Genomic DNA, 27873 nt, shown 5'->3' with positions numbered 1-27873 from the left:
TTTTGCTGCATCACTAACTTGGTACAGGATGATCCTTGGAGCTACCTTTGCTCATTTATTAAGATGAACACTGAAATGCACCCAGCATTACACAGACACTGGTGATATTTTGATAATTATTTGCTCCATTTTTCCATAAAACCCTGTAAAAAAAAAAAAAAAAACATATTTTGGCACACAGGCTCTGAGTGCAGCATCAGCAAACCAAAGGATGACTTTGCAAAGAAATGCTGGATAAATGATGACCAGTATGTAATAGCTTCCCAAACTTTTAAAATGAACAGATGCAGACATTGCTCTTACATCACCGCTTTGGAGCCTGTGCTGCAGTGTATTGCTCAAAGGCACCTTCGCCAAGTTGATAATATCTAATCAGAGCAGCACCTATAAAGCTTGAGGCTTAAAATACTTAAGTGAAAATCAGATGATAAGAGATTCAGATAGAAAGACAGACAGATGGACCAATCAGGTACTGTACTTCCAGGATACAGCTAACTCACTGGCATTGCTACCACCCTGCCTTTCATTTACACATTGCAGACATGGCTGTTTTACGACTGTTTCCATGTGTTTTAACCGGCAGCGTGACTACAGACACACTCACACAACCACTCATGGACACTCTCTCTCGTGTCTCTCTCACCCTGTCCCACTGTCTCTCCTTGTTGAGCAGAATGATGACCAGCTTGGGGTGCATCTGGTATCCGTCCTCGCTGAACGACAGATTACGCCCCTCAAACGTCACATTCATCAGGTACCTGTACAGGGAAACAGTGAGGAGAGAGACAGAGAAAGAGACTTATGGAGGCACCTGAAAAATACGTTTGTCACTGACAGCTTCTGTACATATATCTCTATCACGTCATCGTTTGATAACTCAATTACCACTAAAGTTTTATTGTGTATGAAATTTTTACTTTTTCAGGCAAACCCACTGACATTACACAAATTCATCATCTGCCAGGTACACAGGTTTTTCATACAAGTAGATGAATACACGTTAGTCATCAGCTACAGACAGACATCTGTGTAAAACAGCAGTGATGATTTTAAGACAAGGCTAAAATTAATTTCTGCAATTATCTCTCCAGTCGTCTCAGTTTCAACGTGTTCAAGCTCAGTGATGTGACAGTAAAGGAACAGAGCGTTAGATCAGGAGATGGGTACAGCCCTCCTCTTAATATGAAGCTACAGCCAGCAGCATGATAGCGTAGCTTAGCACAACTGCTGACGGGGAACAGGGGGAAACAGATAGCCTGGCTCTGTCTAAAGGTACTTACAAGGCTGCCATTGTGATTGTCATTGTTCACTTACTTCGCCATGTTCTATGCATGCTACTGGAGGATACCACTAGAGGGCACACCAGAGAACTTAGGCCATGTTTTTCTCATCCTGCCAATGCAATAATTGATGTTAAGAAACACCACCATCATTTTCCAACATCTGCCACACATCACACAGAGTGAGCCAGTCAGTTCAGCAGAGCGGCTTGTCGTCACTTACACCCACACCTTATACTGCCCCTATTTTTCATGTGCATATTGCATCTTGTGCAAGCGTCATGATAATATCTGAGGGCAATCAGTGCTAAGCGGCCTAAAGCTCACTAATTGTTTTATCTTGTTTGTTTAATGTGTCCAAAAATTGTAGAGTAAAAATCACAATTGGCATTTTTGCTGGGGATTATGTGCCAGACTTGTTGGCCAGGAGCAGAGATTCCAGGAAGTTATTAGTCAGCCTAGAAAGAGTGCATAACCCCTTAGAAAATGGCAAGTTGTCATTTTTACACTTGGGTTGTGTACAGATTAAACAAACTATATATAATGTGTTAATCAGTGAGCTGAGGGGCTGGTAGACAGAACCAGGCTAGCCATTTCCAGTCTTTGTGCTAAGCTAACTGCACTTTTTCCCTGGCTGGACGGAGATTTCGGCTGGACTGACTACAGACTATCAAGGAAGCAAAAACCTAAATAATGAACTCATCCATCCTCATCATCATCATCATCATAGCAACAAAGAAGAAAGAAAACAACAGGTACACATATTGAATATGAAATCATTGCTTGGATATTTTTAGATTTTAATTTTGTTTGTATAAACATATGTCATTGTGAAAATGTCTTTTATTAGAATCAATAAATTGGCACTTTAAAAACCTTTGAAATCAAAAACAAATTGTGTATTCTTGTAATATTTAATTAATTTGGCTACAGGTCCCAATTTTACACTATAATGCAATTATCAGTGAGGCAACAGCATGGAGCACCAGTACACATGATCTAGCCAGACATATGTGTGATTAGATAAACAATAGCTGAAACTAAAAAAAAAAAATTGGTTGCATCACTTTAAAAATAAGCTGACCAAGTCTTGCTGTGTCCCACTGACAAATTATACAGCGAGCTCTGGGGAGAGGGACGCAGACAGGAGGCACAGAAATGACTAATGCAGTTTGTGTCTAAATGTAACAAAAAGCATTATATGATGCACCAGCAGCAGCCTGTCAGATCACGGCGTGTTGGTGTGTGCGTACGCGTCTGGCTCTGCATGTCTGCTTCAGTCGGTGTGTTTGCGTGGCGAAGGAGAAACCGAGAGAAAGCAGCATTGTTTCTGTCAAGTGAAATCATTTCACCTCCCATCAACTGTACACAACAAACACATGCACGCACACACACATGCACGCACACACACACACGAGCAGACACTCAACACTGTATTCTCTTGCAGTGATTATGGTGAATGTGAGTGGGAGTGTGTAAGTGTGTGTATATGAGAACAGGAATGTTTATGTCAGGTGAACTCAAATCACTTCGCTGTCAACCCACACACACACACACACACACACACACACACACACACACACAGAGGAACTCTTTCACTCCCTCACCCCTTATTCTCCTCTCTCTCTCTCTCTCTCTCTCTCTCTGTTTCTATGGAAACACTGCCTCAAAACCGTGCACACCATATATATGTAGATGAATATATAAATGACAAAAGAAGGTACATGTGCATGCGTGTGACTGTGTGTACAGCAGTGATCCCCAACCCCCGGGCCATGGACCGGTACCGGTCCGTGGGTCATTCGGTACCGGGCCGCACAGAAAGAATAAATAACTTACATTATTTCCGTTTCATTTATTATCTGAGTCTGAACGATGCTTTATTTTGAAAAATGAGGTTTCTTTCCGGTACATCTCGGTCACGTGACACATTGCCGCTGAAATTTTACAGTCAAGCTAGCAAAATGAGCAAAAAACAGACATCGTTAGAAAGTTTCTTTGCGAAGGGAAAAAGGCCCAGTGAGGAGGCAGAGGATGAGCCTACAACTTCAAAGTCTTCAAAGAAAGCTGCATTTAACAGACAGTACCAGGAGTCCTACTTAAAATATGGATTTATCGCTACAGGTGATTCCCACACACCAAGCCCGCTCTGCATTATATGTGGCGATCGACTCTCTAATGAGGCAATAAGGCCTTCAAAACTGCTTCGCCACTTGCAGACCAAGCACCCTGCATTAAAAGACAAGCCTTTGGAATTTTTTGAAAGAAAAAAGCGGGAACAGGAAGGACAGAAATGTTAAGGGCCAAAAATTACTAAGGGCCACCACATCAACAAATGCAAGTGCACTGAGAGCATCATACTTGGTGGCTAACCGTATTGCTAAGGCTAAGAAGCCATTCACTGTTGGTGAAGAATTGATCCTGCCCGCCACTAAAGACATTTGTCGTGAACTTCTAGGAGAGGATGCGATTAAAAAGATAGCACAGGTGCCTCTGTCGGCTAGCACCGTTACTCGGCGCATTGAGGAAATAGCAGAAGGCACTGAGACACAATTGCGTTAAGGTGAGTTAGATTTTTCATGCACTTTTTTACTAATTTTTGTGGTGTATCTGTATCATATTTTGAAGGCATGTTTAAACGTTACCATAGCGACCAGAGAGCATTAGGGGGCAGAGCATCGATGTGTAAAGAGAGCAGAGGGGCAGACGGTCGTATCATTTTATTTTGATGTATTTATCCGCCACACCTCAATAGCCGGTCCGTGAAAATATTGTCTGACATTAAACCGGTCCATGGCGCAAAAAAGGTTGGGGACCACTGGTGTACAGGACTGGCTCGGTGCTCGTGTGGGTTCTGTAAACACTGAACTACATGATCAGCAGCAGCATCAGTGGGTCTTGAACCATCGTTTTCCTCAGAAGCGAGTGGCAAAGCTCAACCTCAATGCAGCTCTATGTCACCGTCACACACCGCCTCGCTGCTGCACCCAAAGTTCAGACTGTTTCAACTTTAACCCTGCCTGACATTTCAGCTGGAGCAGATCAAGAAACTGAAACATGAACAGAGCTGATTTCCTCTCTGTGTGTCTATGTATGTTTATAAGTATCTGTCTATGTACTTATGTATGCATCTGTCTATGAATTTATCTGTTTATCTATCTATCTGTGTAAATATCTATGTAAGCAGGTCCGGTGTACAGATGGGATTGATTTATGTAATAATCCAGCAATTACTCTAATGCCAGCTTCCTTATTCTATTTCCTGCATTAAATATTGATATTTTTCCAGTGGGCTGTGATGAGTGAAATCATCCAGCATCATACCGTCTCGTGCATGTGTCCAGCTAACCAGCCCGTCCCGCTGAGCCTTGGCACTGGTACAAAGTGCATAGAACCTGCTGCATACATCATGAGCCATTTACAAAATGACTTGACGCTGTGTCCCGTTTAATCTTTGCTGAGCGAGGTTTTGTTACGTGGAACGACATGTGGCCTTGATGTGTGTCTACAGTGTGTGTGTGTGTGTGTGTGTGTGTGTGTGTGTGTGCGCGCATCCTACACACGATGACAGCAGTAACAGAGCGAAACACAAGCATACATGTGTTGCCATGGCAGCCACAACCACTGTGACTTCCAAGCCAATCTGCTGTGTTACTATGGTAACGGTAATCTCGCGGAGGGTGGGAGGGATGGAGACAGGGCGGGGGGGAGGGAGGTGGAATTCAAAGAAGACGGGGGGGGGGGACATAATACTACGAGCGCTGTCTTCCCTCGTCTCTCATCACGCTGTGACTACTGTGGTTACAGGAAATCACTTTGACTTTGTGTCCTTACATCAGCCCCTTTACACCTGTGTCATAAAATGGAATCTTTATCTGGATGTTACCTGGATAATAAATGGTCCAATCTTGCCTTTTGCATTTTCACCTGGTATTTTTAAGGCATTCTCGTTACGCTCAGATCTCTGTCCTCCAGAGCAAAACCTGCACGTAATTGAGGTAAATCAGCCCCAGAGTTTTGTGAGTTGTTGAGTTAGGGGAAACTCTGTACCCTTTAGGAAACAAGACAAATTCTTAATTATTTGTCCCGACATATTGTGTTGGTCTGTCCCAGTGTGTTGCAGTACCGGTGTGCAGGCTGCTCTGTGACTACATAAATTATATGCCTTGTTAACAGCAGACCAGCTGCACAGATGTGTGCAACGTCACACATTTCTTACTGTATAGCCGTCATTTATTTCCAACTTGTATTTCTTTCATTTTTATTGCTGCTTTCATGGCACAAAATAGGACACACTGTACAATCAGTAATTAGACGCCTGTCTCTTTTAGGTTCGCTAAAAAAAATGTATCTTTCTATCAATGCTATGATGTGTACGGATGTCAGCATGTTGTACGGACCTACGTAAGATCCACACACAATGTGAGCCAGACTATCTTGTGATGTGGTCAGTCAGATCGTGACCATGACGCATTCACACCTTGCATTAACATCATTCTCACAGATACAGATCACATTTAATACCAAGTGTAAATGGGGTGCGTGTGATCATATCTGCTTTCTGTCAGCTCCTCTCAACTTCCTGTATCATTACCATTAAAACCAGATACAAATGCTCTACACACTTTAAACAGTGATGGTTTACTCAGCACTCACAGGGGTACAAACACTACATCCACATCTGGAAGCTGCCTAGTAAGTTTTCTTTGTCCACTGGGGCAAAGCTGGAAAACAGTCTCCGTCACTGCCTTCCTTAACATGCCGGACACACAAAATAAACATGTAAATACAAACCTACACGCTGATCCTCTCCTTCTGTTCTGTAACTGCAGTGTATGTATCATGAGATGGCGTTAAGATGACCGTGGACACATGCACACACTGTGTGTGAATACCATAGAAACACACACCCGCTAACCCTCTTGTTTTGATATCCTGTTGAACCTGTCAGTTTCCAGCATCTCACCCGTACTGTACAGCAGGTGAATTAAAATTCAAACAGCAGCAGCAGCAGCTGTCTCCACCTGGCGAAGGAAAACGAGTGACACTGACCGGACTCCAGCAGGCAGAGCTCCAATCAAATCTACAGTGAAAACATCCCCTTCAATAACCGCCTCACATTTTCACAGACGTTTCTCTCAATCGTTCCTTCCTACTTTTCAGGCAAATTCTTACCGTTGTAAACCAGAACAACTTGGTGCCAGACACACATATAAACACACGCACACACGCACACACACACACACACACACACACACACACACACACACACACACACACACACACACACACACACACACACACACACACACACACACACAGACAAACACTTGCCATGCTAACTCCATGGCCTGACACAGATACGTTTTAGCGCATGTTCTGGTGTGAATAATGGAGGAGTTGTGTGAAATATTGATAAGTCATTTTTAATAAATTAACCCTGACATGAATTAGTCATGAATTACACTCCTTAGCAATTACTGTGGTGCAATGTACTTATTGGATTTTCAGAGGATGAATCTATGTATATGGAGAATGGTAACATGCCCCATATGGCACCGGGGCAGATAAAAATAATGTATTTTTGCCGCATGCACACTTTGTGTACACGATGTGAATGTGTTGTGGGGGTGTGAATTTGTTGTGTGTACATGCGTTTGCACAAGTATGGGTCTAGTGGTATCCATATGTGCGTTCAGACACGGGAAGCGAATGTGTAAACAGTGTAATAAATTGTGCTAATGGGAAGAGAGCGGAGAGATGACAAGACAGGAACGGAGGCACAGAAAGGAGGGGAGGAGGGAGAACAGCAAAGCAGCAAAGGACACCACATATGTGCTTTGATTTGATTTATTTTTGACAAATGATGGACAGCATTTAATGAAAAGCAATCAGAATGAAATTAAGTCAAAAATGGTTGCCCTTGAACAGAGTGGATTCTTGACATTTCAGAGATAATTACTGAAACACTTGAGGAAGCACTGTTCTCCGCTTGTTTCTCGAAATTTTGGAGCATTTCAGAATAAAACTTTTAAAGCTTGAAAAGAATCAAAAGTTACAACAGCCTACAGATGAGGGCGGAAAATGAAGAAAGAGAGCATAATGTAATAAAAATGGAGGGAAAGGCAATGATTATGTGAGCTAAAATATTACTACATAAAAGTAAAGAACTGAGAAAAAAAACTGGCAGGGAAAAGGAGATTTGGTGACAGAGACAGATGAAAAGATTTAGGTGGAGGAAGAGAGACGGCAATAAAAATGAAGCAAAGGGAGAGGGGAGAAAGACGAGAGAGAAAGCAGGAGCATCCTGACCTAGTTCCAATCAAGCCCCATCACAAACAGGTACCTTTTTAACACCTCCCACTGGCCTGGCCCACAAACACACACTCCACTGGCCTTTATAGGCTCAGTCTGAAATAACTAGAAGCATGCAGACACACACAGACACCCAGGTGGACACGCTGTCCATCGCACTGGCGTACACTCATCCCACAGCTCAAAGGGGTCAAAATGCTGCTTCAGAGTGTACTGCACGCACGCAGCAGAACACACACACACATGCAAACACACACACTCTATTGAAAGTCTCGCTGGGGCCACAGAAGTTCAAAAATGTCCACAGAGCTTAAAAGCACTTGACACCTTTCCAACTCCAAGCTCATTTGGAACCTGTCCACGCCTGGCAAGGTCAGGGCCACTGTTGTCAAACTCATGATTCTCACACTGTTGTGTATTGCTCAGCAGCGGTCTCTCGCTGTCTCCCTGTCTCTCCCTCTCTGTGTCTTTTGCTCTCTGTACTTTGCTCTCTTCTTCCTCTCTCCGCTATCTTCATTTGTCAGGCTCACACTGTAGCATTAGCTGGAATGTCACAGCACTGGCTACAGTGGACTTAATTTACTTAGCGCAGTGACGCGTCCTTCTCTTGTGGTATTCTATGAAGCTCTGAGGGCCGGACAAGGAAATGCAAAGCATGAAGGGATCGGCATAATGTATGGCTTACAAAGCCAAGAGGATGACCGTGACCATACAGCAATTCTCCGTCACTCAACGGTGCACCAACATGTAAACTAGATATGATTTACATACTTCCATGCATCGGCAAGCTTGAAAAACATGTGATGTGTGATCATCTCCAATAGTCACAAACCCTGGGATACACAGCTGTACAGTCCCAAAGCTGTCCCACAAATGTTGTTTCGTTCAGTGTGGTTTGGCACGACCTACTCATAGCATGCAGCATTTCACTAGGCTGTGGAATGAATGATTGACAAGCGCCGTCTCTTTTCCTTTACCACTTGCTGTGCTGCTTCAGATTTTCAATCTGAATTTTCAACTTTGCAAATATGGCGGCCGTCCTGGAAAAAAAAAAAAAAAACTGGAGACAAAAATCGGTCTTGGTATAAATCTGAAAGAACGCGTAAGCCAAGCAGTTCCCAAGTCATGCTTACCCTTCAGTGAAAGGGGTCTTCCTCATGAGTTGGTGATTTGTTTTGAGGGGAGGAAAAGTCCATGCAAACTTGACCGAACTGAACTAAAACACTGATAGTTAAATTGTATTCAAATGAACACGTTTAACATAACTGGTGATGCTGATGAAGCGGTACTTCAGGGCTGTGGTGGTACTAAGGCTGGGGACAGTGCTTGAAGTGGGCCAGCACATCTCTATTTTATTCTTTAGTGTTGTGTACCGGGACTTTTTCTGCCCTCTCCATATCAGGTTCTCGGGGTGATTCATAATGGCCCTAAATAAACTGCAATATCCTGGGGGGACTATGTGAAGCTCGCCTGTTCCTATTGTCACCTGCTTTTCTCTGCCAGCGGCTAATCTAAGTAACGTTACATTATTGTTGGCCTGGCTCCATAAGGGTACAGAGAGTACACAAACAGAGTCAAGACAATGAGCTACAGCAGAGCGGCGAAAGTCAAGTCCTACCCAAGCCGTGCTAAATCCAGGCCGGGAGCGGTAAGCTAACGTTAGTGCCATTCCTAGCAGTGAAGAGCCTGTGGATGCAACATTAGCATCGCTACTGCATCCAACTACGACTTTAACAGCAATGTCAGTCAAGATGCTGGCAACATGTGAATAAGGGGGGTACTGGCGCTTATTTAGATGCCATTTTACCTGATTTATTTATTATTTGTTGTAAAGGTCGCGATGAAAATTTACAGACAATGTTTGAATTCAGCAGAGTGTGTCCTGCCCTACAAAAGAGCCTTTTGATTGAGATGCTTCCCTTTACCCCCATCTTTCATCTATTCGCCCATTGATTCACTTAGTAGTAAACCAACCAGGCACCAGGGCATCCATCCAGGCAACCAAACAGCCAGCAAGCCAGGCCAGCCAGCCATTCATTCGGCTTCTAGAATATAGACTATAGGCCAAATGCTAATCTCTTGATTGAACACTTGAAGACAAAGGTTATCACCAAACAAATTTAGTTAAGGCAACGAGGGGCGAAGGATCTTAGCGGCACTCACAACTGATCTAATCAACAACACAGCTAAGTTGATTATAAAACTACAGGTCTGGAGCGCAGACAATGGCTGGAGAGGAGAGGAGAGGAGAGGAGAGGAGAGGAGAGGAGAGGAGAGGAGAGGAGAGGAGAGGAGAGGAGAGGAGAGGAGAGGAGAAAACCGAGGGGAAGAGGAGAAGCTGCGACCAGAAAACAGAGGAGAGCAGCGCTCAACAGAAGAGAATAAAGTGGAACAAAGCAGAGTAGAGACGAGCAGATATATAAAAGCAGACCAGGGCAGGACAAAGGAGAAGACTATAGGGCAAGAGAGGACAGAGAAGAACATGACGGAGTTGAGAGGCAGCTGAGCAGAGTAGAGAGCAGCACAGGACGTGGCAGAAAAGACCACAGCAGAGTTGAGAAGAACAGAGCGGCGCACAGCAGACCACAGCGAGGAACAACACAGCAGAACAGGGGAATTGTATTCTGGGGCAGCAGCAAACTCAACTCCACCGTTATCTCAAAGCAGTAAGCAGCGGTGAAACAAATGCAAAGCTTCAGAAAGGAATGAACAAGCAGACAGGGGTTGAAATGACATCTAAAGAGTTTACTGGAACGGACAACAAAGCTGCGCTGCCTCGGTGCAGGATGCAGTTAAGCTTGGAGCAGGAGCGGGAAAATGATCCCTCGTTCACAGCGTAGTCCAAAAAGGTGAACACGTGTTTCTCCTGTAGGCTCCTGCTTCCTCCTGCCGCTGTATGAGGCTGAACGTGTCTGTGTGAACACTGGCATTTCGGGATGAAAGTGGGATTTTTGAAATTGTGGGAAAAAGCAGACTCCAATCTCTCCTGAGCATGTACATCCTTTACAATACCTACACACACACACAAACACACACATATCTGGCCTTCACTGCCTCTCTTTAGCACAATAAAAACACACATACCAACACATACAGCTGCAGCAGACACACAGAGTGGCAGAGGGGTGAAACTGCCCCCAAATATAATACAGTGCTGAGCTCTGGAGCACAGCGCGACAGGGGCTAGTGTTCGTCGGCTGAAACGCCATTGGGACCAATTAGGCAGCGCGCAGAGCAAAGCGCCGCCGAGCGCTGCACTTCACAACCAGTTCAAAAGGCCTGCTGCTGAGACGGACAGCTGAGGGGGTGGGGTTGGATTTTCCTGAGGAGGGGGCATGTGACGGGGGTGTTTGTGTGCATAGGGTATTATTTCATGGGGGGGAGGATGATCACAGTATGCAGGGGATGAAGGTGCATATGTGTGTGTGTGTGTGTGTGTGTGTGTGTGTGTGTGTGTGTGTGTGTGTGTGTGTGTGTGCAGGCATCTGCTGCATCCATAGTTGTGCTGATCTCTGCCAGGATGCTCGTGTTGATGTCGCACCACCTGAACCCATGCACCTTTTAAAGCTGCTGTGTGTAGCATTTTAGCATCCATAAATCATTGCCACATTAATTTGGAGAGATTAGAGTAATTGCAAATAAATGATGTAAACAAATGAGACCACTGCTGAGACGCGTGGCCTCTGCACTTCGTTATACAGTACCTTGTACATCATAGAGCTAGTTTTCATGGGATACGTAAAGGATTGATGGTTTTATTGCACACAAAGCAGTGCACTTTCTCACAGTGACAGATACCGTCAAAGAAAACAGGCAAGTGGTGACATTCAACAGGAAGCTGAACGGTGAAGTGCAGTCTTAATCTTAAAAAACACAGACAATAGAGTACCCCTATCAATTCTCTAATGTGTAAAATTTACTGAAATGTAACACATTAGAGTTGTCTGCTTTAAAGTCTGTACTTCAAGACTGAAGATGTCATAACATATTGACAGTTTAGAGAACAGAACTGGCGTCTCCTTTGTTGCCCTCAGCATCCCAAAATCCACTGAACAAGCTTCTTCTTGACTGGTGCATTCAGGCAGCCCTCAAAAAACCAATACACCCATAAACTGTCATGTGATCGTGGTGTCTTTAACAGGTATTGGTGTTCAGGAGGTCAACAAACACCAGTAAATGTGCTTAAATGTGTATTAAAGGAATAGTTCATTATAGTTGACATGCACGCTGCATAACTGCTAGACTGCAAACAGCGAGTCTGTCAGAAGGTAATAAAATCTGCCTGTTAGCACTTCTAAAGCTCACTGATGAACACGTAATACTGTTTTCTAAGAGGTTTATGTGTGGGGCTATTTCTTGGCTGGGACCAGTAACTTCCTCCTGTTCCAGTTAAAATCACTCAAAATGACAAGTTAATTAGTGAGCTGCAGAGCTGCTGATAGGCACGTTTGTTAACGTTGGACAAAGCCACGTTGGACAAAGCCACGTTGGACAAAGCCAGGCTAGTTGTTTCCCCCTGTTTGCAGCCCTTGTGCTAAGCTAACCAGCTGCTACCAGCCAAAAGCGAAAAAGCTTGTTTCCTAAAATGTGTGAATAATCCATCTTGGACACGTTGATAATCACTTCATGAGTGATACAAATGAATGGACTTTATACAAATACACAGCTACAGTGGTACACTGTCCCATGTGTGTCCACCCCATGTGATGACTCACATCGTATTGTATCATGGAACCTCTCAACAGTAAACCATACAGCCCAGCCTCCGCCTTTACTCACCTGAGCACTTCGTTTGGGTTGCCTGAGATGGGAGTCTTCTTGTCGGGGGCTCCGTGACACTCGGACTTCAGCAGGGTATGAGGCCCGCGGTCCATCATCATGGTGGAGGTTGCCATAGTGATGATGGCGACGCCGTCGCGCACGCGTGCCTCCAGGCCGTAGTCCCACTCGTCATAGGACACGGAGAGCAGACCTGTGTGGGCAAAGCCATAAGAGGAGAGACAAGGATCAGAGGAGGTGTGGACTGAACAAAGAAAAGATGGTGAGAGAGAAGGGAACAGATGGATTAGTACAAATAGAGAGGTATGCAGGCAAGGATTCAGGAATCTAAGGCAAATAAAGCATGAAAATGAGAGAGGTGAAATGGATTACATGGGGAAAAGTGAAGTGAGCGACAGAGAGACAAAGGAGAGAGAGACAGATGGAGAAAACTAAAGTGGGTAGAGACAGGGATAACTCTGTTAGGGTATACAGAGTGTATGTTTTGAACACACTCCAAGAGACAGAGCACACACTACGTGATGACTCAGAGAGCAGATGAATAGCACTCCCATCCTGCCTGACTACCGTCTATCACCTTGCTGTGTTTGTCCATCTGTCTGTCTAAAGCACTGTCTGTCTCTGTTTGTTGGCCTTTGCACTGTCTGTACGTCTGTTTATCTGTCCTTCTGTCTGCCTGAGTCCTGTTCTCTTTTGACAATCTGTCTGTTTATGAACATTCATTTGTAGATGTCTCTCTCTCTGTCTCCATGCCCATCTCTCCCGATGCCCTTCCAACCATCCATCAGCCCATTCAGCTGTTTGCCAGGATGCCCGTCCTTCCTCCACCCCATTGTCCCTCTCAGCTATTGATTATCATGGAATGAGTAGTGAGTAGATGGACGATACGTGGATATTTTCCAGTAGTTTCAGGTTTGACTTTTTCTTTTCTTTTCTTTTTTACCTTTATCTATGCAGGAAAGGCTGTCTGAGGATGTTCACGCTTGGATTCACACAAACTTAAACATGTGCGTAACCTAGTGAAAGTCACCTAATCACAAATGACACTGGTTTACCTGTATGGGCCCAGGATGGCCTGTCTCACTTTATTAATGTGTTTCTTCATCAATTTTTGCTATATTATCAATCAAAAATAAAGAAAGGAAAACACAGAGAAACACCATGAGAAGAGTCTCACGATGAAACTTAGGCTATTATGCATCAATTAAAGCACAGCGGACATTTTGATAATGAGTTTCATTGATATTAAACTGCTGTTATTGATAATATGATTAACTCATGACAAATAGTCACCATTAATTGATGACACAGCGTATGCTGCACGGCACTGAGCCTAGTGCACAATGTGCAATCTCTTTTTAATGACCAATCATTTAGCTCTCTTGTTCACTCTTGTCAGGATTTTATCCGGTTGGAGCTGACAGGTGGGACTGTCCTTGAGCTCAGCTCACAAGGAGTCTGCTTTGGATCCATTTTGAAACATGGATCTTTATTCACACATATACTGCATCTTGAACGTATAAGGGTTGCAAGCACCAAATTTACAGCAGAATTACACTACGGCCCAACAAAGCCTACTGGCAGCCATTGTCCAGTCTGTAACTAGACACGGCAGCTTTGGATTTTCTCCGTGTTAAAGTGGCGTGGGTGGGGCTGTAGTAAGAATGAAACTCAGTAAAGAGTCTGGGTGTTGTTGTTTTTTATTAATCATCTTTTCAAAAACAAAAGCACAAGAGCTAAAGTGTCAGGAACATATTAAACTGTGTTTATCTGCTCTAATGATTGCAGCAAAGACTAGCATGCCCAGCTAACTATCTTATGTAAACTTGAGCCAAATTTATAGTAGTATGGTTATAATTTAGGTCATCCCTAATCTTCAAATCTTTTTCTCTGGTACAAATGAAGCATACTGTTAAAAATGTAAACAATAAAGCTTGACTCTAACCACTGTGCCCTTGTCAAAGTCCTATAATAAGCTTTCAAACCCTTCATTTCTTTAGTTGACACATATATTCAAAGCAACTTACAGTAAGTGTGTTCAGCCATGTGGACACAACCTAAACAACTCACTGACTTTTGGTGTTAGCATTTGGTTAAGTTAGCTAGCTCCAGCTGATGAAATGTGTAAGGGCCAGTCCGCAGTGATCAGCCAGAAATGACGAGGCTGCTTTTGTTTATTTGTGTGAAATCGAGGCTTATTGAGAATTTCAAGTCGAAAATCTGCCGCTGTCATCACTGTAAGGAGTGACAACACTAAGGAGGGTGAATTTAGTGAATGGTCAATTTAATGTGGAAACCTTTCAGATCAAAAGCCTGGTTTTATCTAAACTCTGAGCATCAAGTGCCCTCATGACTTCTGAAAATGGGCAATCAGTGATCTTTCTGTTTGGGGCGTATCGGACGCCTCTGGGTTTCAGGTCACACGGCTCTCATTGAGGCACGGACCGCCCTCAAGTCAATTTATCTGGCTATCTTTCCCTCTGTGTGCCTTTTAATCCGTCCCTCTCTCTGTCCATCAGTCAGTCCGCTTCTATCTGACAGAGTATGACCACATGTCAGCCAGTCCACTACCATGTCAGTGGGCAGAAATAGACAAGCGGCCTGGCAACCTGCCTTCCTCATGGGGCCTCAGCACTGACAGCTCCAGCCCTCCAGGACCACATCTAATGTCACACACTGTTGACACTTTATCAACACCCACTCACTCACTCACTCCCATCGCTTGCTCCTTTTTGCACACTTCACTTTTATTATTCTATGCCAAAGATTCCTTCATAGGAAGATGCATGTGTGGGGGTGTTGGCGGCATGTGTGTTCTGCACATGTGCATGCACTGTGTGGTGTATTCTTCTCTACATCTTGGGGACTGCTGTGTGTGTTCATACATCTCCCAGGACATGTTTAAATGTCACAACACAGTCTTGTCAACCGGCAATGTTATAGCTGAACAGCACTGTGGCCGCCGGAAAGCCTTTTTTCCCCTCACAGATACACACATGTACAAAGAAAATCACAAAGACTACAGACGTAGAGTATCCACAAGTAGCCAAATTGATTGCAGAACGTAACAGCAGAGCTACCGTGTCACTGGGTATTTTTGGAAACAGCTTATTATTGTCAGTGATGTCAGATTGGGTGGTTACGTTAGCACACTCTCTGCAGCAGTGGTGTGTGTGACTCTGATCAGGGAGAACAGAGAAAGAAAAGCTGTTAGTGAGAGCGGGAGAGAGCTGAGAGCAACGAGGAGGAAAAAGAGGGACGGAGTGAGCAGAGAGAAAAAGTCAGACAGCAGCAGAGACACAAAGATGAAGAAGCAAAGGAAACAGAGAAAACTGAAGGCAGTAGAGAGTCAGAGGAGGCTGAAATAGTGAGAGAGAAAACACAGAGAGGCGAGGGAACAACAGCATGAAATCAGGAGGAAAGGAAAGGAAAGGAAAGGAAAGGAAAGGAAAGGAAAGGAAAGGAAAGGAAAGGAAAGGAAAGGAAAGGAAAGGAAAGGAAAGGAAAGGAAAGGAAAGGAAAGGAGGAGGGTGGGAGGAGAGATGGTTCCCCAGAGCGCCACTTAAAGAAGGCATCAGTGGAATTACCCATGAGAATTGGGGGCTCTTCATCACATATGGTGCAAATTATTAAGCGTGCCTAGTAAGCAACTTCACCCCACAGCTAGCATGAACCTTCTGCTGAACCATGAACTGCTGGATTCACCCACAGCACATAGCACCACACCATCAGTCACATGCTGTGCTGTGGTGTCATATCGCTCAGAAGTTGGTGTGGCTGACTGCCACTACAGGTTTCATGTGGCTATCATAATGTTGAGGTTGAATCTCAGCTCACCGAATGTCTACAAATACTGTATCATGCCGGTAACTTGCTTTGGCACTTCTGGCACTTCTAACCATTCTCATGGCAAAAAATGCTGCTGTCAAGATATCTATGCATCCGCAATATCACAACTAAAAACCACCAAATTGCTCATCTTTCAGATACTTTACCGATTCATTATGAAGGTGAGGCTGCTCTCAGTGCAGGTTTACAGATGGTCACTGTGAAGCTGTAACATCCTACCATCATGTTCATCATATTGGCAGTGGACAGATCCTGCAGGAATAAGGCTGTGAGCAGAAGCTCAGCCATCTGTATACTCACTTATAGAGTCCATTTACACCTGGTGTTAAAATGTGCTATGTATGCGGACACCTCATCCAGAGAAGTCAAAACACATATTAATGCAGGGTGTGATCTACCTCAGCACATCTGGAGGCTCGCACTGTGTTCCGATCTTAGGTAGCTATGTGTAAACGTGCATATTTGTTTTTAGGGAACATAAAAGATAGGTTGTTGTTCAAATTAAAAGTCTTTTCTGTGCCATGAAAGCACCAAAAGATGCGTTATTCAACAGAACTGCGTGAAGATGAAAGCAAGACAGGTGGAAATTAATGACGGCTATACAGTAAGAAAGGACTTCCACTGGATCAATATTCCAATCTCTGCATCGATCTGATCGTTGAGATCAAATCATTTAAATATCAACGTATAATTCATCTGCTCTATCTTACGTCTGTCAGTTTGTTTACATTAGACTATAGGCACATCCTCTTCATCGTGTATTCAGTGGGTAGATGACATTTAGCTGACTATCTGTCATTATGTCCCATATGATTATTCCCATGATACAACACTGTTAACTGAAAGAGGTTTGTGTGTGTCCATCAACACAGCCACTCCGGCAGCCCCACTTTGTAATCATTCAGGCAGTACATGAGCTAGTCACGATTATCTCTGTGGCCACATAAATCACGAGGGAAGTTGTGTGATTTACATAACTGATGTGGTGATACATCAAATTTTATAGAGTGGAACCCTAATTTGGAACAGACAATCTGATAGAAGCACACACAAACACACACACATCCACACACACGCCACAGTTTGGTTCACCGTGGCCTACATGTAAACACTCTGGCCCTCTGCCATACGAGGTGCACACAAAAGCGCAGACGCACACTCGCCCCTTATTTTCTCATGCAAATTAAACCATGAACCAATCGCACATTTCACAGACAAATGCACACACACATTACACAAAACACACACTCCCTGGCACACACACCCAGGCTCACAAACACACCCTTAACTCCCATTTAGAGTAAATCATCCATGGATGCCAATAAGGAGGTAGGCAGAGGTAAAAAGGCTGAGTTACAGTGCTTGAGCGGCACAACGATCCCAGGTTCCGCCTGGCAACCATTTCACAGAAACTGCTGAGGAGAGGAAGCAGTGTAATATCTCCTGTTCACCATAAATCAACAAGTCAAACACCAACAAATTATCAGACTCACATGTCCAGTGTAAATATACTACCTGCTCTGAGGTTTTCTGTCCTGGAGAGAGCAAAACAGACTAGACTTCCACTGTCGTGCAAACTTACTTTTCACGTTGGCAACATCATTAACAGTTAAAGGTTTGATTCCCACTGAGAGTTGGCCTTTCTAAAACCGTCTGTCCACCCCCAAGTACTGAAAGCCGGGTTACATGAGGCAGTCTGACAGCTGCGCCTGACAGATTGCGTGAGCAGGTTGTGTGGTTAATGCACCCCAACTTAGATGTCACTCTGGTTCCACATTTGACCTTCAAAGGTTAGAATGACCTCCAGTGGCGTTGTGGGGGGAGAGTGGGGGAGAAACGCTCGCTCACTTCTTATCAGGAAAGGTCAGTTTGTTTCTTGTCTTGCAGGAAAAATCCAAACAGCTGGAACAGCTAAATTGGAAAGTAACATTTCAAAGGCTCTGCGGTCTTTCTGTGGTGTCAAGTACGCAAATGTAAGACTTAGGCTTTGGATTGATTGAGGGTACGTGCCAGTTACTGACATTTTAACATTTTAGCCCTCTCCTTATGTTGACCAAAGTTAGGCATTGTCAGGGAAAAGTATTAGGATAGTGTATAGCAGGCCAACACCACCAAAGTGATACGTCAACAGCACATCCACAACAACACCAACATGACATTGCTGCTTCCGAGCTAGCTGTAGGTGCTGTTAGCATTGCAACAACACACTCCGTACTCAGTGACTGCATTTAACACTTTCCCAAGTGTGGAAAGTTTTGAAAGAAGAATGATCAAATTCTTCATCCTACACTGTGAAAACTGCATTCCTCAGCATTAAAACAGCGGTTTGCTTCTAGAGCCTCACTTGGTCTGGTATGACTTGAGGCTAACGGTTAGCTAATGTTAGCTAATGTTAGCTAACTTAAGATAAAAATAGCAGTGAACCTGACATTACTCTTGTGCTACTTTTACACTACTTTTCAGCATTTACCAATTACAAGAGTAATTATCACAATTTTCTCAAATGTCACAACAGTAAATTGCTCGTTAAGTATGTGTCGGTGACTGATTTTTTAATACAGCTTTTTAATACTGCTGACCTCCTTAGCTGGGTCGTTATCCTGAGGAGAATACCACAGTGGAATCGAGGAACAGTTTGAGAGTTAGGGGATTTGATTCGGACCGGGGCCACCGAGAAAATGTAATTGTTGCACTTACAAAGGGATTTGAGCTTAAGGCAAGCAAACATCTTTCCACGCTGAGATTACGTCAGATAAAAATGGGATCCAATTTTAATTCCTAATTCTGAATTTCCTGCAGCACCCGCACACTCAGCCAGACTCTTGTCCGAATCCAGACAGACAATTTAATCTGGACCTTTAACAAAATTTCAAAGCAACCTGACTCGGACTGCAAGTGACACATTGCTATTGTGTCACCTCACCTGCCATAAAGAGTATTAGCACCAAGCATTTGGCAGATTTGTTATCAGAAGTAGGAGTCCAGGTTGAAAAAGTGGATGGTATTTTTAAAACTAGCTATGCAAAGAAAAGAGAGGTTAATGGTGGAAATGTGCACTTGAGGATGAGTAGACTGAGAAATACTTCTTCATTGTGTCCAAGAGAAGACCACTGTGCAGAAATCTCCCTGAGACAGTTTTTACTGCTCTTCACAAAGGTGAAGATGCACATTTCAACCCAAACTGTCCTCAGAGTACGGTGGCATGAACCACAAAACTGAACCATCTCAAACCTCCACCACTTGCATATGAGCAGCCCTGCTATAAGAGACTTCCTACCTGTGGGGAACTCAGCAGGTACTACAATAGTGTCTCCAGCAACCAGCGAGGGGACTATCCATGTGTAGCCATAGCCAGTGATCCCAACAGAGTGGGCCACCTCGAAGATGGTGTTGGCCTCTTCTTTTGTGCAGTAGAGAAGAATGACTGGGCTCTGGAGCTTCTTCAGCTGGTTTTGGATCTTTGAATCTCCGTCATCTACGGACATGTCAAGTAGTAAGACTTCCTCCAGTTCCCAGCCCACAAAGCTGTTCTCAATGGTGCTACGGATCTGGATGGGGCAGAGGAAGAAGAGGTCAAAAGGCAGTCGTCTCCTTGTTTCTCTAAAGCCCTCCATGTGTTTATCAGTCCTGCCATTTATTGAGCTGTAAAAGAGACTTTTAATCATTTTTATTGGACACTTGTTCAACAGTAGCTTTTGCATTGCTGTGCGACGATGTTGTTACATGCATCATTCTAACATTATATAAAAGTTGATGAAAATCCTCCAAATTGGGATTATTAGAAAGGTTCAGATGTTCAATGCTTGGCTTCATATAGACAGGTGAATGCTTTGCAAACTTGCCTCTAACCAGCATTATAATAAAATGTTAACAGTAAATTTCTCAGTAAAGGGCTGAAATATTTCCAGTGTGACATTAAAGTGATGAGAGATGGAAGCTAATACAGCCTCTGCTCTGCATACCCTGCCTTTATGTCCTGATTTTTGTGCATGCCATCTCAGCTGAGTGCAGTTACCTTGGTGACAAAGTCCTGGTAACCCGGGTAGTATGTGGTGACGATGGAAAAGATGTACCAGTCGTATTCCTCCATGATGTTTAGTATGACCGAAGCCTGCTGCTCGATGGAGGGGCCAAATTGAAAGAACATGGAGTTGTCATCCTGAAATGACAGAAGTACACAGAGGAACAAAGAGGCAGAGTGTAAATGGTTATGTAACAATATTGGCCTGAACTTTAATTTAGTTGGCTTTACACACAGAGGAGAAGAGATACTACTTAAAGGACAGTGGCGGTTTTGTAACATTATTGGTGCGAACATTAATTTAGCTGCCTTTATTCTCTCGCTCACAGAGGAGAAAGGTGAGAGGACACCAGTGGGCTTGTAATGATACCAGTCATGATTTTCATTAGTTGCCTTTATGACTCCTTTAATGAGTTTGTGCACGGGGGCGGACGGAGCAAATTCTGGGGACTCAAAGCTGCTGTCCTTAATCTCATCGATCATTTTCATTAATTTGTTATATTACAACCGTGTCAGAACAATGCAATTTCAACATAACCTACAAGGCAGTAGATATTAGACGATAAATACACTAGAAATGGCGCCCAGAATAGATGCATAAAGCATTCACTAACTTCCCTTGGAGAGGCTAAATCTGAGTATGAGAGATACAGAATGTACAGCAAACCAAACAGCAGTACAGTCAGAGTCAGACTCCAGTAAACATCGCTCCCAGACTGATATCCAAGCCTGCATCTTGCCACCAGTGTTGAAATGGAATATTGAGCTGGACAGAAGAAGAGGAGGAGGTGAGAAATGTGAGTCTAGACAAGACTGCAGTTCTGCGACATGAGCTTGTTACTGTGCATGGGTGAGTCAGTGTGTGAGCCCAACTCCTGTGTACACAATGTACAGCAGTGCGTTCATGTTCTTGGATATTCAAGCTTTTTATGTGGCTAATGGTATGAATGGGAATGAGCTGTGCGTCTCATGTTTGACTGTGGACTGTATGTGAGGGAAATCAGGCCTAGCTACCAGACAGACAGTCAGTCAGACAGACAGACAGACAGACAGACAGACAGACAGACAGACAGACAGGCAGGCAGGCAGGCAGGCAGGCAGGCAGGCAGGCAGGCAGGCAGGCAGGCAGGGTGTTGAAATCTCCTTGGCTTCTCAGTGTACAGAAAACACACAATCCGGCAAGGACGCATCTGAACACACCAGACCACTGAAAGCCCCAGCTGGTGACGTGCTGCGAGTTGCTCGGTTTTGGCTCATCTGTTTCCAACATGGCGGCCAGGGTCACAGACTTTCTTATGTTACAGTTTAACAGCACACTAAAATGTGTTTCTGAAAAATCTTCATTCACATTTCATCAGCCCTGCACAGTTTGAAAGTTTGATCTGCTTTTCACGAGCCTGGTGTCATTTGCATTAAGCAGAGGTCGAGTCCTGATAATATGAATTCAGATACGGTGACTGGTCCGTCCACTCGCCGTGTCGTATCCATCATGCTCCGTGCAGCCATATCTCCCGCTCCCCATGGAAAATGCATTGAATCCATTGACCTAACATCCGTCAACGAATCCAGTGTGTCTGTACCATTAGGACTCTCTGTGCTTCACTCAACATCAAAGGCCGGCCTGCCCGTCCCAGGGGATGCACATGGGCTGATCCAATACCTTGTTTCTACATTAATGAGATCAGGGCCATACCACTGAGTTGGCATGTTGAGTGGAACAATGAGCGTGTGAAACACTTGCTGAACAGTTTTTCGAATAATGAGCGTAACGTCCTGCATCTGCGAGGTTCAAAACATTATCATCCTGTGCTGCGTGAAATACAAACTCATGTGCATCCAATGCTGAGCTCAAAAATCATGAAACGTTGTACTCCTGTTTCTCGGCCAACTTGGATCCATTCGTTCCTCAACTTTCTATCTCTTCTCTTCCTCTTTCCCTCTCATCCTTCATCTACCTCTATCCATCTCTCCTCTCTCTCTGCCGTCCCATTTATACCAGTGGAATTACTGCCAGGGCACAGTTATAATTGAATTTCCAGATTCGCACACTCCCTCTCCCCCCTTTATCCTCTACACAGCACCCCGCCACCCTGTTTGCCCCCCATTTCCTCTGGCTTCCTCTCTCTATCGCTCTCTTCTTAAGAGCAGTATTAATGTACTGTCCAACGCACTCATTCAGAGTGCCAGAGGTCTGCAGAATTTTCATTAGCTTTTGAGAAAAAATACATGCTAAAAGAAGAGCGAGGCAGACACAGAAGCAGGGACAGAGGCAGGGTGAGAGATACGGTAGTAAAATAAACTGGAGGGAGTAGGTTGAATGATAAGAAACCTTGAATAAAATGAAGTGCTGCAAAACACCGCTTCATTTACAGCAACAATAATTAGGGTCTGGCCACATTATCACCTCTGTTGGCACAAGGTGATCGATTAGTGAGTATTAAAATTCCCAGAGGGGGTAGCAAGGCCAGCGAGTCAGTCAGCCAGACGCAGGAGGCCAGCCAGCAAGGCTTTGAAAATGCTTCTGAGCCGGTCACTGTCTTCTCTGTGGATCCATGGCTGACGTCAGCGCTGGCTACTGTACACAGACAACAATACACTACACCACACAATACAGCAGGATGAATGGCCGGTGGAGACAGGGGAGGGAGAGATGGAGAGATACGACGAGAGATGGAAAAAGAGCAGATAAAACCGTAGGGGAGGGAACAGATAAGAGAAAGGAGAAAAACAGAGGGAAACTAAAGGGAGAGAAAGGAATTAAGCAAGCGAGAATAAAAGATAGAGATGTACAAAAAGCAGCGAGGATGTAGCTGAGATTTGAAGCCTCCGGAGGGACAGAGGCAGAGGACAATGTGGTGACAATGGGATGAATGGAGAGGAAGAGGGCAGGCTGGCAGACGGCTGTGATCCTGTGTAGAGCGAGTGAGCGGTGAGGGGGCAGGAAGCCAGGAGTCAGTGAAGGAGCGGGCAAGCGGAGGTGTGCGTGTGTGTGTGTGCGCATGGCCGTGCGCATGTGTCAGTCAGCCAGCCATTTAGGCAGGAGGAGGCTAAGCCTGAGTTGTTCAGCCACAGAGGACTGCTGCTGTCAGGGAGAGGAAGAGAGAGACGAGACACATGTGTGCCCTCCTCTGCGGGACGAGTGTGTGTGTGCGTGTGGAGATAGAGATATATCAGTACCTGTGTGCCACTCAGTGTGTGTGTGTGTGCCAGTTTGTGTAGTTTGTATGTGTGTATCAATGCATATGTGCATGTTTGTGCCTCACATTTTGCCTGTGTGTGCCTGCATGTCCGTATTTGTTTGGCCTCAGTAGGGCCTGCTGATACATACCTGTGTGTTTGTGTGTGTATGTGTGTGTGTAGTCCATGGCTGACAGGCCTTGGGCTGCCAGAATTGCCTGCTCTGCCCCAGAGCCTCCAAATGAGTGCACTCATACACTCCTGCAGCAGTTATTTGACTTGGAGGGGAGAGAGAGAGTCAATAACTCAGGTATTTCAATTACACACACAGGGGCACATCAGTGACTGCAAAAGAAACAGACCCACTTCCAATCTTGCTCTGGAATATGCACACACACACACACCTACAAGCATACACACAGATTTGAATGGTGTTACACACAGACACTAACGTCCTCCCACGCACACATTTGTACACACTAAGTATGCAGGCACGTGAGCTCACACAGAAGAAGCTGCATTCGAAACCCAGACACACACAACACAAAACGCAAAATGACAAATCAACACCGCAGTCACAGACTAATACTGGGGTGTTGCTGTAGACACACAGAAGCACTCACACACGCACACACACAACACGATAAAAGACCATGAGGCACACTGCTAAACTGCTAAGTGGATTGTAAAGTGATCAAATAAAATAAATAAAGGGGAATATAGGAACACACTCTCACAGGTCAAGTGCATACACACATTTGCGCTCATAGTCGCTGCATTCTGTCCACGCCGAGTTCAAATGCAACCACAGGAAACACTGCAATATAACACACTGTGCCACCTCTGGAGCTGCAGAAACCACGTTTCCTCAGAGCTTTGAGTCTGACTGACAGCTGACAGACCAGGTCGTTTACATCAAACCATACAATAACACCATTACTGTATTATGCATTATTGTCAGATACACAGCACTAGTGTCAGCCGGCATGAGGCTGCAGCACACTGGTGATGTTTCCTGCTGTTGTATTTGAGCATTCTGATATTTACTGTGGGGTCAGTTTGTACTCATGTTATTTGGATTTGAAAGATTTTATTGCTTTTTTTTTTGTCTGTCTTAGAAAGTGTGTTGAAAGCACACATTCTCACATGAATATGTTTTCCCTTGGATTTAAGTAGATGAATAAAAGAGTCCTCATGGGTCCACCCTGAACTTGGACTGATTGCAAATTCAATATATCAAAATATATAAATATATATATATTTACAAATATAAAATTTTGGAATTAGATTCGTGGATATTTAATTGGTTAGAAAATGATTATCTTATTGCTCAGTTGGCTATATTATGTTTTATTGCAGGTGAAAATAGGGCTTTCAATTATTTCCACAAATTAGTCCTTGAAGGATAGAAATTTATTATTTTTTAAATTATAGTTTCTATGTCCTCACAATACATCTTAGGATACTATTATTATTATTATTATTATGTAGCTGCACCGTTCGACCCCGTGCCTGCTTCTTGACTGATCACACATGCTGCCGCTGTCGGTGTTCTCTCTCTATTAGGTTTGTTTGGTCGAATGCATTTCGGATCGCGTCATTTTGATCAGGTAGGTTTTTTTGTTTTTTAAATATTAACTGATGCACAAGGTCTGGTAGGTTTCAGATTGAGGGTCTGTCTCCGATTGGGTGCAACTTTATGGACCTGTGCAGACCTTTAATAAATATTTGTGGGGCAGTAGACAAGAAAAAGAGGCAAACCCTCAAATTCTGTGTCACGTCTTATTTTAATTTATCTGCTTGACTCTGGGTGGATGATACCTTACATTCATGCTGTGTGATTACATATCATGAAATGCTGATTTAAAATACAAAAACCACCACAGATAATGTAGGAGAACATGCATTGAGGGCTTACATCCTAATTAGCCCTTTAAATTTACTGGATGGTCATTCCTTTAGCAACACTATTGATTTCAAAGCAGTTTTAATAAACCTTAAGTGCACTGTACACCATATAGGTATTTTTTTCTTTGTGAGGAAGTAGTGAGGAGGAGGAGGAGGCAAAGACAGAGAGAGACAGTGTGTGAGTGAGACAAAGACTGAGATGATGGTGTCTGTTGCTGGGAGGTTTTTGGCAATGCATATTTCTATCCTTCCTATAAAGGCTCCTTTGAACTTGAGCGGGGGGGTGGGGGGGGTGCTATTGACTGCTGCTGCACTGCCTGATGGAAAGAGAAGCCAGCCAGAGAGAGAGCGAGAGAGAGAGAGAGTGGGAAAGAGGATGGAGGGATGAAAAAAAGAGAGCTGGAGTGGGAGGCAGGAAGAAAGGTGGAACAGCTGGCCTTCACTTGAATATAGTGAATTTAAAAGACAGTGGGCTGGAGATATAAACTCACCACAGCCACAGGCATTCTCTCACTCTCTCTCTCTCTCTCTCACACACTCACACTCACTCACACACACACAGCAGAGATGGATGCAGGGCTACACACACACACACACACACACACACACACACACACACACACACACACACACACACACACACACACACACACACACACACACACACACGCACACACACACACACACAGCTGCTCAAGCGCATTCGTTTCTGATAAAGCCTGGGTGCACAAGCCGCCATCACCAACGAGCACTGAAATTACGTATTGATGACAAGCCCTCCCCCCTGCTCCCCCTTCACTCCTCTCTGTCCCTCGTTCGCTCTCTGTCACTTCACACACACAACACACACACACACACACACACACACACACACACACACACACACTTATCATCTCTGCCTCAATTAAACCTCCCCTCACCAGGCGTATCTCTTGTTCTCTCTGCTTCACTCTTCTCGTGCCTCATCATCACATTTCTTATCATGGAAGCCTACTTATCCTTAATCAAACACACACTAGCTTAATTAGCTTGCACATTTGTCAGACCATCATCTAATTAACAGTGACCTTATTTTAAGTACTTTTAGAACCTTAATTAAAAAAAGCACAGGTCTTCATTAAAATATTTGACTAATTTTGCCTCAATGTGGTTTTGATTGCACCGCGCCCTTCCAGGAGGAAAGGAAAGTGGGACAAAGGAATAAAAACAAAAATCTAAAAAGGAACTGGAAGGAAGAAATTAAACTGGGTGAGAAACACAGTGCTGCAGAGGGTGTTTTGTTTGACATCTTGACATAATCAGACAGCATCTGAACTGAAGTTAATACCACTTAACGCTCAGACGCAGGCACAGACACACGAGCGCACAGATCGTTTCTCTCTGGCCCATTTCTGCTCTAAGTTTAGCAGACGACCCACCGAGGGGCCTCTGCAGTCTGATGCTTTTCCTGCTGCTGCTCTTGTTTGTCCCCTGGTCCTTGTAGAACGGTAATAGTTCTTTCTCTCTGTGTGCGTCTGTGTCTGGTGGAGTTAGACGAAGGAGACTAAATGGTGTGGCCGGAGGGAAGGGTGAGTCTACAAAGTATGTGGACGTCGTCTGGCTTTTATATCTGTGTGTTTGTCTCAGGGCGAGGCGAAGTGAGAAATAATAGGTTGGAAAGTGAGTCTTTAACCCGTGCACGACTTTTATTGAATATTATAGAGAAGAAAGAGGGAGAACATGTCAGAAGTGTCGACATGGTGTAAAAACTTTCTTTGATGGTGAAGCCTAATGTTCCACTTCTGTGGCTTATCGGTGTGTAACTCCACTTAAAACTGAAGTCCGTTAACAGTGACATCTCCTCTATGAAACTGTATCGTCACCACTCTGCATTATCAGAAGCCATGGTGCCGTCCCTCCCTCATCATCTCCTTACAGGTCTCGTGCTTTAGTTCAGTGTGGCTGCTCTGACGTACAGTGTGCTGGTGTTCAGGTCTGCTGTTTGCTGTCGTGGAAAAGGTTCTCAAATGAGGATGATTGCATGAAAATCATTTTCATGTATGCAAGCCAGGCCTAATGTGTTGGGCATACAAATCTACTGCTGCACATATCATCGCTCGTATGTTTCGACCATGTTGAAATGAAAACATCATCTGGATCAAAACGTCTCAGATCGCTTTTTCTTCAGACAGCCCTCTGTGTTGTGGTTAATATGCTGATTAGGCTCTGATTAACAGCCTATGCATATAATAGCTTGGGAACCACAGCTCAGTAAACACCTTGAATTCTGACTTGATGGTGCTTTGAAGTTGTTGATACAGGCGGTGGATGAGCAATGTGACATATTGTTTGTGGTGCAAACTCCAAAGCTTCCTGATACGATAGACTGCCAGTTTTTAATCATATCGGTGTATTTTGAGTCTTTTGCTGCTTTTCAGCCATCCTGTTTTCAACTAAGCAACTCTCACAGAGAGTTATAAGTCTGTCCTCAGTCAAGACGGAGGATAAGTCTCTGGGTTGGGAGGGGAAGCGGGGACAGTGAATGCGCTGAGGTTCAGGACGACC

The 27873-nt window shown here is 44.2% G+C and overlaps 1 protein-coding gene across 3 annotated transcripts in view; it reads right to left on the bottom strand.

Moving 5' to 3' along the window:
- Window positions 1-27873, bottom strand: part of LOC139343031 (glutamate receptor ionotropic, NMDA 2B-like) — a 120101-nt gene that overhangs the window by 31185 nt on the left and 61043 nt on the right. For all 3 annotated transcript variants that reach the window (XM_070980412.1, XM_070980413.1, XM_070980414.1), the window contains exons 5-8: window positions 20239-20382; window positions 19501-19771; window positions 12375-12567; window positions 644-758 (exon numbers count right to left, since the gene is read on the bottom strand). In XM_070980412.1, the coding sequence (XP_070836513.1) occupies window positions 644-758; window positions 12375-12567; window positions 19501-19771; window positions 20239-20382 (723 nt within the window). The remainder of the gene's footprint in view (window positions 1-643; window positions 759-12374; window positions 12568-19500; window positions 19772-20238; window positions 20383-27873) is intronic.

The sequence above is a fragment of the Chaetodon trifascialis genome, chromosome 15 (assembly GCF_039877785.1).
Source record: "Chaetodon trifascialis isolate fChaTrf1 chromosome 15, fChaTrf1.hap1, whole genome shotgun sequence".
Lineage (NCBI taxonomy): Eukaryota > Metazoa > Chordata > Actinopteri > Chaetodontiformes > Chaetodontidae > Chaetodon > Chaetodon trifascialis.
The sequence above is the reverse complement of the archived record's forward strand: the minus strand, read 5'-3'. Positions and strand labels throughout refer to the sequence as shown.